We start from the raw sequence: 12,876 nt of genomic DNA, 5'->3' as shown, positions 1-12,876 counted from the left end.
CCGTTTCACTGTTGTAGTAAAGGCTATACTACTGGGTGAAAGTCATCTAGGCTGACTGTTTCAACTGTTCCCCTCTGGCCTCCCCACACTTGAGGACAGAAAGCTGGCCCTGTGGTGTGCCCTGGCCTTCTCCCTCTCATTGGGAAGCAGTACTGAAGGGGCTCAATAGTGCCATCTTGTGGACCAACTGCTTAATTGATGGCTGAATTGGCAAAGGCTGATCGGATTCGACTCCATCTCTCCAACAGTGAGCTTGTAAGCATCAGCAGAGGCCTTGTGTGTTGAGGTGAGGTACACATGCTTCGTGGTGTGATTGCTGGCCTTGTCCCAAGACAGACCCATGCCTCCTCTGCCCTCCTCAGTCTGCCTCCGTCCCCCAAATTCCTAGGCTTATTTCTTTTATGAGTTCAGCACTGAAGGCTCTGTGACACTGCAGGACTTTGGAGGGCCAAGCGTTGTACAGTACTGTTCCCAGGAGAAAGATTGCAACTTTTCACATACAAGACACTAAGCCACCCCAACCAAGCTTATACTTACTCTATACTCATTACCTATACAGCTTCAGGATTCCCCCAAATCTTTCATTCAACCAGACCACTACCTCAACCATCTCTTCTACACATTCCAAGGCCTGCTCTGCTTCAGAATGGCGTGGAGGATTTTTTTTTTTAAATGTGTGACAGTGCCTAGGAAAACTCTTACATGAATTTTTTCTTTCTTTCTGCATGGAGAGGTGTGTTCTGGTAAACTTAGACTTCAAGAACTGCTAGGATCCCCAAGAACAAGAAGAGGAAGCCTCTGGGAGAGTAATGAACAAGGCAAAAAGGCAGTGAAGAACATAGCAGGAGGTTCCCAGGAGAGTTGCACCCTGATCTGGTGTCTTCTGTCTGACTCTTCTGGCAGACTCAGGCTTCCAGTCTAGATCTCTCTTTTCTTGGAATCACTGGAAAGAGGATTTGGTTTGAATCACTTAATTTCTTTTAGTTGAACCAGAAGCTGAATTTAAACCCATAGTTATTAAACCAAAACATTATTATCTGTCTATTCTGTGGCTATCCTGCCAGGGCTCTTTGCCTGTGGGCAGCCAATCCCAAGTAAGAGAATTGCCTGATATTATGTTCATAAATGGGTTACCTTTAGACTCATGGCAGTCCTGCTGTCCCTGAGAAAAGAACCCTGTTGGTTACTTTCACCTACAAGTAAAGGCTGAAGAGGGGGTGAAGAGGCTTCAGGCTAGGTTCTGTTTTGTCTCTGACTTCATCTTCCCAAAAGTCTTTTGAGATGAGTCCAGCCCATTTTGGTCTTTTCTTCCTGTGAACTTACAGGCTGCTGGCAGACCTTACAGTGTCTTGCTCTCTACACTAGTAGATAGAGGAGGGGACCAGATGACCATTACTTCCAGTCAGATCTCAACCAAAAGTAATCCAACCTGGGTTCAAATTTCCTCTCTACCCTTTCTTGACTGCATTATCTTGGGAAAATTACTTAACCTTTCTGAACTTTCATCTTCTGCAAGGTGATGACATAGTAGTCCCTATCTCATAGAACCACAGTGTATATTAAATAGTAATGTGTGTCAGGCGTTCCATTCATTATTGAGCAAGATTGGGTGTTAGTGTATGTAAAACATGGTAATAGACTTTTTTTATTGCTTTCCAATATTAGATCTATAAGTAACTTTCATTTGTTAGTAAAGAAAGATCAGGGGCTAAGAAAATGTGAAGCCATCAAGTTCTGGTTTTAGTTCATTTTGTGTAATCACCATATGTAACCAAGGGACATTGGGACTTTTCTGGTAGGGTGTCTGTCACCTTATGGCATGCCATTTGTATGGAGATAAACAATTGAGGTCAATACCACACTGGCTTTAACTTTTTCTCTCCTACTTTCCCCATGCCAGTTGCCAGTTGGGCTAATAAGGAATAAGCTGGGTCTTGTGTAGGTGAAAAACAGATAGACCCTGGTGCCTAGTACAGACAGTTTGTCAACTTGGGCCCCTCCTCTGTGAAGCTAAAGAATGGCTTCCTTCTTCCCTGATGGAGGAAGGCCATTGGCTAATAAAGGAACTGCCTTGGCCCATTTTATTGGTTAGAACATAGGTAGGTGGAGGAAACAGAACAGAATGCTGGGAGGAAGAGGAAGTGAGCTCAGACTGGACAGCTCTCCTCTCGGGAGCGGACGCCTCAGAGAGACGCCATGCTCCCGGCTCCTGGGCAGACACAAGCGATGAAGCTCCGACCCAGGATGGACCTAGGCTAGAATCTTCCCAGTAAGCGCACCTAGCTGTGCTACATAGAATATTAGAAATGGGCTAGTCCAGGTGCGAGAGTTAGCCTAGAAGAGGCTAGATAGAAATGGGCCAAGCAGTGATTAAAAGAATACAGTGTCCGTGTAATTATTTCGGGGCATAAGCTAGCCAGGCGGCCGGGGTGCTGGCAATGCAGCCCCGCCGTTCTTTTTACAACACTTCCCCACAACTCCCACATCCAGTGTCTCTCACACTAAGATCAAGATCAGACCCTGACCCAAGGCATTTTGTGATTGACACTTATGCAGTGAGCAGCCCTCTGCCAGGCATAGAACCCACCTTCCCAACCCAGGTGGCCTACCAGCCAGCCCTCTTTCTCCTGAGTAAGATTTGCCTACAGCTATTAACCTGTAATTTCATTGCCTGCAGTTACTGGCTCTGAAGAGACTAAACGGCCAGAATCCCCCAACCAAATTTTTCTTCTTCTTAGGGGGAAACTTTGAAAAATTCTTGAATTTTCAAAGTTCAAAGAAGCCTTCATCATCTCTGGAGTACCTTTTTCCAGAGAAAGAGATGGAGCCACAGGATGGCTAAGGTCAGGCCCCTGACTCCAGTAGGAGAGTAGACATCTTCTCTTTGGGATACAATCTTAAGTTCTTAGGGCAGAGAATGGGAAGAGGACAGGAATAGATCAGGCAGAGTTCACAGAAGGCAGAGGGAACTGCTACCACCTAAGACAGCTCATGGTGGAAAATGTGCTCTTGGTGAAAATGCCTTTACAGCCACACCACAGGCCACCTCCACCAGGGCTGGGGCCTCTCCAGCCAGCTGAGGAGGGAGTCCCCAAGGGGGGTGAGCCCACACAGAGGGCAGGTCTGGGAAAGAAGAAATAGATTTCAGCATTTGAAACCATGAGGAACAGAAAGTCAGCCACTTCCTTTATTCAGTAGGGATGTACTAGATGTTACCTCCCCCCCCCCCCAGGATCAGCTTCCTGTAGGCACTGCCTGATGGACCTTAGCTTGTGTCCCAGCCCTATAGCTACATCTCTGTAGCTGGGAGAAAAATCAAACCATTCATAATTCACATTGCATTTTTTTTTTTGGGATTCCGCTTGTTGCAGTTTTCTAAAAATTTCCCTGTGATTTACTAAAATTCCACTTGAAGTTCAGATGGTGTGTCAAGTCCTGGGAGGTGGTTGGCAAGGGTGAATGGCAGAGAGGGAATGGGTGAAGCCGGGGAAGCAAAACTCTGAGATGCAAAGAGCCCTCCATGAAGTCACATAGAAGGAAATCTCATACTACGTCTGGGCTCATTCACTGCCGTCCATTTTAGAAACCTCTCTGCCACACTGAACACTGTCCATGCATTGTAGGCCAATTGTGTGTGTATTGTTTGGATGTGTGTGTAGTGGGCACAGACAGAGGGCAGGCAGCCAAATGTTGGGACAGGTATCCACATCTTTGTACCGTCACCTGGCATCTGGCTTGTCTTTGACCCTGTATCTATGAGGCAGTTCCAACCACCCTGTTCCTCCCTCCTCACTGACAACAATCCATTTCTTCTTCTAGTCCCCACTCTTTATCGCCCAAGTTGGCCAGGACCTGGTCTCCCAGACAGAGACGAAGCTCCTGCAGAGGCCTTGCAAGGAACTCTTCTCTGCTTGTGCTCAGTAAGTGTTCTACCCATCAGGGTCCTCCCACCTGGGAGAGTCCTGCCTATTTGAATAGGTCTTGCCTGCTGTGGGATAATGCTATTGTACACTTCAAAGGTTTGTCACTTGTATTAGTTTAATAAAATACTGACTGGCCAGTGGCCAGGCTGAAAGTATAGGCAGGGAGACCACTAAGAGAATTCTGGATAGAGGAAAGGAGAGAATCAGTTACCACCCAGATGCAGAGGAAGCAAGATGATAATGCTTCACTGAGAAAAGGTTATCAAGCCACGTGGCTAAACATAGACAAGAATTATGGGTTAATTTAAGTTGTAAGAGCTAATTAATAATAAGCCTGAGATAATAGTCCAAATAGTTTATAATGAATATAAACCTCTGTGTGTTTCTTTGGAACTGAATGGCAGGGGGACCAGGTGGAACAGAAATTTCTGTCTACACTTGCCTACTTGGGCAAACCTGTGCCTACCTGAGCTGACCCTTATCTATCTGGACAGACTCCTACCTATGTAGGCAAATCTTTGTCCTCCTTGAAAGATAGTGTTTTTTCTTCTAGACCAAACCCAAATCCTGGGTTCTTGGGGACTGTATCCCACTCTGTCTTTTTCCACCTATGAATCATAGCCCCTTCTTTACCTCAGCAAGTCAGCATTTATTCTCACTTCAGCTCATGGTCTCCTCAGAGAACTCCTCCTGAGTTGTAATTTAATATAGCTCATCTCTGAGATTGTTGACTTAATGTTTGTGATTTACTGTTTTATGTTCCCATTTGTGTATCTACCCCATACTCCCTGCCTTACTACAGGACCTGAAACAATTGCTTGCAAGGTCAATCCAATTAAGCAACCATTTGAAGAACAAACAGGCCTCTGGCCAGATGTAGAGCATCCATTGCAAGGCTTGGGTTGTTTGCATTCTAAAGGCAGTAACCCACTAGACTCTGTCTAGCTCCTTCAAGGTGGAAATTATAACAGGTTCATCTTTTTGTCACTCTGGACTAGGTCTGTCCATGATTACTTGAAGGGAGACCCCTTCCATGAGTACCTGGACAGCATGTACTTCGATCGTTTTCTGCAGTGGAAATGGTTAGAAAGGTGAGTACCATGCACTCAACATGTGGAAGTGTGCAAGTGTGAGGGGTAGGGTAGAGTTCATCTGTATGATAATTCATACAGAGATAAGATACCTTCTGTAAACTCCTGGTGATAATCAAGTTGACCACTCTCCTTCTACTAATGTTTTGGGTAGTCTAGAAATGCTATGGACTTATGAAAGAAAGTATTGACTGGGTTGTGCTCCCATACACATCAACTTGTTTATGCTTCTTTGGTTCTCTGTTTTTCTCTATTGTATACTGTGTTGTCTCTCTCTCTCTCTCTCTCTCTCTCTCTCTCTCTCTCTCTCTCTCTCATTCTGAAGATCAAACCCTGCACCTGCTAAATATATGCTGACTATACCCCCAGCCCCCAGTTTTAGGATTTTGTGCTACCTTCCCTAAAGGATGAATAGCTTCGAACATAAAACTCTGTGTACTTTTGGCAGTACACTCTCAAAAGGCACTGATTATAATCTGTGAGGGGCTTGTTCAATTGCCCTCCAAAACAGCCACCTCCAGTTTCTAGCCCTGCCAGTGCCTGAGCCCCTGCTCCTTATTGTCTGTACTGTTCTCATGTTTTCCTCCCACTAGTGAGCAGCGGGGCATCTTTTCTCGTTATTTTCCCCTCACTAATTATAAGTGAGATTGGGCATCTGTCTAGTTTATTTGCTGCCCAAGTCTCTTCAAAGTTCTCTCATGGGTAACTCTCTCTTGGGCACATGTAGCCTCTCTGTGACTGACAAGAAAGCAAAAGTCATGAAAGGGACATGATTGATCTTGTCTCTGACTAGGCCAGTCAATTCTGAGGGGCTAGGAGAAATATTCCAGCCTCATTTTATGACTAGCAGAGTTTATACCTGGCTTAAAGCATTCCTGGATAGACTGGGAATGGAAGTGTCCCCTCAGGTCAGGAGTCCCTTCCACAGAAGCTTGGTATCCAGGGGTATGCTCCACACTCAGAGAAGGAAGCCATATTATTCTATGGATTGTACTGTACAGCACTCACGGGCCAAGTCCCTCACAGATAGTTAAAGGCTGTGGGCCAGGAGCCATCTCAAGGCCCCAGAGAAGACCTGCCTTCTATGCATACTTCAGAACGCTCATCATGAAAGCAACCTGCTTAAAGCCATTATTTTTCTATCCTGACCAGTGAGAATGACCTGACCAGGTCTCAACTTTATTCATGGCAGCACTGGGATCCAAGCCTTCAACATACAAACCTTGGGGACACAGTTTTACATTCAAACAATGACAGCACTCACAAGCAAGGCACATCTAGCTATAGGTGTGGTCAGCTTGAAGATCCCCAGAACATCCCTGTTCTTTATTACAAATAATGACATCTACTACAAAAGCAACTTATGAGAAGCTTTGGTATGGATACATTTTCCTTCTCATTAAATCCATTTTATTGAAGATGGAAGGCCTAGAGAGTTTGGTGGGTTGGCTCTAGGCTACACAGCAAAGAACTGGCGAAGGCCAGAATCTGAATACAAAGTCTTTCAAGCCCTTCGTTCTCATTATACCCAGCAGTCCAATTCTAATTGATTCTTGGCTGAGGCCACTGGCTTTCTTTTTATTTATCTGCACTAGCTTCATGAAATGGACATTTTGATTACTACAAAGTTAAGAATATACCCTTTGGAAGGTACTAAGTTCTTAGAGCCAATAAGATAGGATCCTAGATTAGGAATGCCCCACATCACTGATGACACCCCACCTCTCCAATGTTTCCCCCTCAATCATGACATATTTAAACTGTGTTACTGGAATATTAAGGGGAATTTTTCTCTCCCAGGGTTAACCAAGAATTTCCTAGGAAATTGCAGAACAATCATTTTATAGTAGAGGACCTCTACAATAGTGGTGACTGACTGTTTATTCTCCATACATTGTAAATGGTTATGCCAATATAAACTTTTCTGCCCTTATGTAGTGGTTGTAGGAAAGGCTTCTTGCCCTGTGTCAGATGCTAGCTCTTCTCTGTACACCTGAGATGCCCTAGTGCTAAGTAGGAAACTGAGGGTTTCTGTGACATGGTGCCTTGTCAGTCCTCCTCCTCAAATGGATCCAGTTCTTTGACCCAGTTCAGTCTCCTCTAGCCCCTCTCCTGCTCAGGAATTTTATAGGGTGTGTGTGTGTGTGTGTGTGTGTGTGTGTGAGAGAGAGAGAGAAAGAGAGAGAGAGAGAGAGAGAGTGTGTGTGTGTGAGAGAGAGAGAGAGAGAGAGAGAGAGAGAGAGAGAGAGAGAATAGCCCTTTTGCTCCAAGAGGTGGTTTCCCATGTTACATTGATAAGTCCTTGCCAACCAGGACAGGGATAAAAACAAGCTTTTCACCCTGGAGTTCTTGGCAAAAGCTAGAGTATTTTATTTGTCATCTATTTGGGAACTGGGAAGCTGAAGACAGAAAATGATGGGTATTTTATCACCACTTCTTTGGCCATTCATGGTATTCTAGTGTCCTGGATGGATGGAAATATAGCAAAGCAGTCCTGTGAAGGAAAGTTTAAGAGCTGACGATCACAGAGTACCTGAAACAGACCTATAACTAGCAACATTTGCTCTAAGCAAGGTGTACTCGCTCATGAGTGCCCAGAATAGCAAGTATGGGCACCCGCTGGACAAACTGAGCTCTACAGGTATGGGGAGATCTGTATGTTCCTATGTGGCCTCTGCCACACACACACACACACACACACACACACACACACACACACACACCATATGAAGCAGAGTTCCCTTTTAGGTCTGGCCACAGACTGTAAGTTTGGGAGAGAGCAAAGGGATGTTGTCAGTGGAAGGGCAGCAACTAGGGAGCATTTAGTTGCGTGGGCTGCACTGAATTCCTCCAGAGAGAAGTCCTGACTCAACTTGGTTAAGCCCTGTGGGCTTATTCTTCCAAAGCTTCTCTCTGTCCTTCTGAGCAAGCCAGGGTGGCTCATCCCCTAGCTGCCCAGGATCGGGAGCCAAAGGTCTGAGTCTTTAGTACAGCCTCAGAGGAAGGCATTGCATGTCCTTGGCTTGTTCCTTGCCAGCCACCTTATCTGTTTTTTATGGGTCTTAAATCTTACCTTCAGGATATCAATGTCAGATTCTTGATATTTTTCAGGCAACCAGTGACCAAAAATACTTTCCGGCAGTACCGGGTCCTGGGCAAAGGTGGCTTTGGAGAGGTGAGTGAAAATCTTCGTTAAAGGGTCTGGCCTCTGCTCCCTTTCCTCACCCCTTTTAGATCAGTAGTGCTTTTAGAAGGATCTTCTTGTTCTGCCCTAGCCCTCTGCTAGCAGAGAGGTCTGGTAGCAAGGGGTCTGGCCTGGGCGCGGACATATTTGTGAGAGAGAAAGGAGAGTAACAAGAGCCTTCACTGCCCTGTGAGGGCAGGTGAAGTGGAGGTTCTTTCCACAACCTCAAGTGGGAGCTTCAAGGAAAGGATGGGTCCCCTGGGTTGTGTTTGAGGATGTATGAAGGCACTGAACAACCTTGGCCAATGAGGGGTCCACGTGATACTGTTAGTATATCTTGTTTCAGGAATAGAGATTTAATAATACTATGTGGTCTTCTCAATATTTGAGGTCAGCCTTGTTTCCATTTTGGAGCCAAGGAAAACTGTTCAGAAAAGACTGGTGACTTAGGCAAGGTCATACAACCAGTAAAGAAAGAACTGGTGCTAAACTCTCAATGCTCTTCCCATTTCTCTGAGTTGTAAAGTTAGGGTTCGTGAAGGTCTTCTTTCACTGTACTCCCAAAACAAGCTCTTCTAGCTGGCAGAAAAAAATTCACTTGTACCTGATGTGGGGATCAGGGGTAGCACTTGAAGCCTCAGCCAGTCACCTGACTTTATGCTGTGGTCATTTCAGTACCTTCAAGGCCAGGAGCCTTCTCAGGGGAGGAGGTGTCTTAGAGCTAGTTCATGAAGACAGAGTTCAGGCAGCACTGGGTACAGAGCCAGATGTCCTGAACTCCAACAACCACAGGTCACACCTGCTGGCTTTGGACCCACCAGCTCCAGCTCCAGAGACCTGACATCCTGGCCTTGGAGTTGGGTAAACCACTTTAGTATCCTATGACCTTAGTGTCTTCTTCTACTGCAGGTCTGTGCCTGCCAGGTTCGGGCCACAGGTAAAATGTATGCTTGCAAACGCTTAGAGAAGAAGAGGATCAAAAAGAGGAAAGGAGAGTCCATGGCACTCAATGAGAAGCAGATTCTTGAGAAAGTCAACAGCCAGTTTGTGGTGAGTGTTCAGGGCCCAGCCACAGGCCCACTCTTGTGGTGACTGGGACTTCCTTCCCTTGCTAGGAATGATGGTCCTCCAATGCAGCGAGTCCCCACTTTTGGGATCCCTGTTCTCTAAGGCCACCTTATAAACCCCTCAGTGAACAAAACAAGATTACTATCGACTCAAACAAGGATCTCTGGGTTCTATGGATGCTGTTGTCTGGTTTTACTGTGGTGGAGACCATCCTGGTGGAGTTTCCTAGAGAGGTGCTATTTTGTTTGTATGTCTCCAGGTCAGTCTAGACAAGACTCTGCCCAAGTAATAAATTAGCCCTAACTTTAATTAGCTAGACACAACAAAAGCTTATCTTTCAGCCACATCAAGTCCAGTCAGATTGACCCACCCTCTTCACTTACTGACAATCCTAACCAAAGCCAGGAAAGAATGCCGAGGGGTCTCTGTTGGGACCTTTCACTATCCCTGCTTGATTAGTATTCCATGCTTCCGCTGGTCACAGCTGGTCATCTCAGGATGAGGCAGAAGAGGCTGGGGAGTATGGAGGTATATGGGTATTTGGTAAGCTCTAAATGTTTCTTCTACATGTTATTATAAAAACTAAAATATGTGAGAGGTAAAATTCAAGTGGCACAAAAAGATATACAATAAATACAAATAACCCCCTCTATGGGTAATCATTCCATGCATACTTTATTCATATATAGGCTTTATTATTTTTTAGCTAACAGGACTATCCTATACATATTATACTATGATAGTTTTTACCCTGAAGTTGACTTTTTTCTCCTCTGTCTAGACCAACAGCTTAGCCATTCCCTTAAAAAACAAAACGAAACAAAACAAAACTATTCATCTCTGCTTTGGGTTTTTTGTTTTGTTTTGTTTTTTGTTTTTGTTTTTTTTTCTTTTTTATTATTATTTTTATTACTTTTAAAAATACCAATCCAAATTCCCACTTCCTCCCTTCCCAGTCCCTTCCCACTCCTTCCACACACACCCCATCCCACTCCAATCTTAAGAGAGGGCAAGGCACTCTGCCCTGTGGAAAGTCCAAGGCCCTCCCCACTACATCCAGGTTGAGCAAGGTATACATTCAAAGAGAATAGGATCCCAAAAAGTCAGTACATGAAGTAGAGACAAATCCCAGTGCCCCTCAGTCTGCCCCAACTGTCAACCACATTCAGAGGTACTAGTTTGATCTCATGCTTGTTCATTCCCTGTCCAGTTGGAGTTGGTGAGCTCCCATTAGCTCAGGCACATTGTCTCAGTGGGTGAACCCCTTATGGTCCTGACTTCCTTGCTCATACTCTCCATCCTTCCGCTCTTCAACTGGACCTTGGGAGCTCAGTCCAGTGCTCCGATGTGGGTCTCTGCCTCTGTTTCCATCTGTTGTTGGACGAAGATTCTATGGTGTTATATAACATAATCATCAGTTTTACTACAGGGCAAAGCCAGTTCAGACACCCTCTCCTCTATTGCTTAGGGTCTTAGCTGGGGTCATCCTTGTGGATTCTGGGAATTTTTCTAGAGCCAGACTTCTTGCTAATCCCCAAATGGCTCCCTCAATTAAGATATCTCTTTCCTTTCGCTCATATCTGTCCTTCCTCCATCTCAACTATTCTTTTCCCTCAAGCCCTCCCCAATATTCTCCTTCTCCTCTCCACTTCCCCTTCTTCTCTTCCTTCTACCCCTTGCCCCCTTGCTCCCAAATTTTGTCAGGCAATCTTGTCTGCTTCCAATTTCCAGGTGGATCTATATATGTTTTTCTTTGGGTTCACCTTATTACTTAGCTTCTCATGAACTATAGGCTCAATGTCCTTTGTTTATGGCTAGAATCCACTAATGAGTGAGTACATACTATATTTGTATTTTTGGGTCTGGATTATCTCACTCAGGATAGTGTTTTCTACTTCCATCTATTTGTATGCAAAATTCAAGATGTCATTGTTTTTTACCGCTGAGTAGTACTCTAATATGTATATATTCCACACTTTCTTTATCCATTCTTCCATTGAGGGGCATCTAGGTTGTTTCCAGGTTCTGACTATTACAACTAATGCTGCTATGAACATAGTTGAACAAATGCTTTTGTAGTATGGTTGGGCATCTCTTGGGTATATTCCCAAGAGTGGTATTGCTAGATCTTGAGGTAAGTTGACTCCCAATTTTCTGAGAAACTACCACACTGATTTCCAAAGTGGTTGCACAAGTTTGCATTCCCACCAACAATGGATGACCCTTACTCCACATCCTCTCCAGCATAAGCTATCATCACAGACCCAGACATGGCCATCAGCAGCAGTTCATTCCCGGACATCATCACTGCCCTGGTGGCAGCATAGGCCACTTAGATCAGTATGGACCCAGTGGCAGCAAGGCCCTTGGACACCAACGTGGTTTCAATAACTATCCAGACCCTGGGCTTCCGCATAGCCCTTGGTGGTAACAGGAGCCATGGACATCAACTTAGACCCTTACTGCTGCTGGGCCATGGACCCAGACATGCCATAAGCAGCATCCTGGGCCCAGACAACACCATGGCCTTGTGTGACAGCATAGGCCACCCAGATCAGCATGGCCCCACTGGCAGCATAGCCCTCAGACACCAACATTGCTATGGGTTGTGGCCTAGTCCTGGATGTCTATGTGAACTTTGGTGTTACTATGTGCCATGAACATCAACACAGACCCTGGCTGTGGTAGGACCATGGACCCAGACATAGTTTTTTGGTAGCAGCCCAGGACTGGATGTCACTATGGCCTCAGTTGGCAATGCAGGCCACCCAAATTGGCATGGTTCCAGGTGGCAGCCCAGACCCCTGGCATCGGCATGGCCAATGTTATCAGGTGCCATGGGCATCAGCACAGACCCTGCCTGTGGCATCTTGATGCTTCTCAGTGGAACCCTTATCTGTGACAGGGGTGTTGGTGGGTCCTACTCTGAAAAGCATGGTATGTCTGACAAGCCTGGGCTGGCACATCTTCAAGGTCCATTGGTTTTGATGGCCCACCTTCCTTAAGTGGGTTCCATCCACTACCTGTGGCAGAGAGTTCTCACAATAATACTTGGTGTCAACTTTTGTCACTATAACAAAATACCTGAGACATTTAACTAATAAAAAACAGTGATTTATTTTGGCTCCCAATTCTGGAGCTTCCTGTCCAACATCAAGTAGCCCTGTTGTAGGATTTATACCATAAACAAAGTAGAATTGAGAGACAAGAGGTCATCAGGTCTCACAATCCCCTTCTAGGACACCCCCAATGACCTAAGGTCCTCTCCTCTCCTAGTAGAATTGAGAGACAAGAGGTCATCAGGTCTCACAGTCCCCTTCTAGGACACCCCCAATGACCTGAGGTCCTCTCTTCTAGTAGCACCGCTGTGGGTCCTAGTTCTTGAACATGTGGACCTTTAGAGAATATTCACTCAAACTATGACACTCCTCGTGAGCCTTCCTGGGGCTCACCTGGGCAGGTGTAGAGGGAAGAGGGTCAGCTCCAGCCGCTGGCGATAGAACCCAGCGCTCATGCCACCTCTACTATTGATTGTCTCCTTTCCTCAGAAATAACTCCTGTTCTTCCTGGTGTTTACATCCTATCCCCAGCCTGGCCATCAGTGGCCGAT

General features: G+C 45.6%; 1 protein-coding gene across 4 annotated transcripts in view; it reads left to right on the top strand.

Annotated features, from left to right (window-relative positions):
* Grk5 (G protein-coupled receptor kinase 5) overlaps window positions 1-12,876 on the top strand; it is a 225,251-nt gene that overhangs the window by 187,345 nt on the left and 25,030 nt on the right. For all 4 annotated transcript variants that reach the window (XM_041661152.1, XM_041661151.1, XM_041661154.1 and 1 more), the window contains 4 exons: window positions 3,820-3,920; window positions 4,922-5,014; window positions 8,126-8,189; window positions 9,108-9,248. In XM_041661152.1, coding sequence (XP_041517086.1) covers window positions 3,820-3,920; window positions 4,922-5,014; window positions 8,126-8,189; window positions 9,108-9,248 — 399 coding nt within the window. The remainder of the gene's footprint in view (window positions 1-3,819; window positions 3,921-4,921; window positions 5,015-8,125; window positions 8,190-9,107; window positions 9,249-12,876) is intronic.

This window comes from Microtus oregoni, unplaced genomic scaffold (assembly GCF_018167655.1).
Source record: "Microtus oregoni isolate MIOR12 unplaced genomic scaffold, Mior012 000012F_ref0000307, whole genome shotgun sequence".
Taxonomy (NCBI): domain Eukaryota; kingdom Metazoa; phylum Chordata; class Mammalia; order Rodentia; family Cricetidae; genus Microtus; species Microtus oregoni.
Note: the sequence above shows the minus strand (reverse complement) of the source record. Positions and strands in the feature narration are given on the sequence as shown.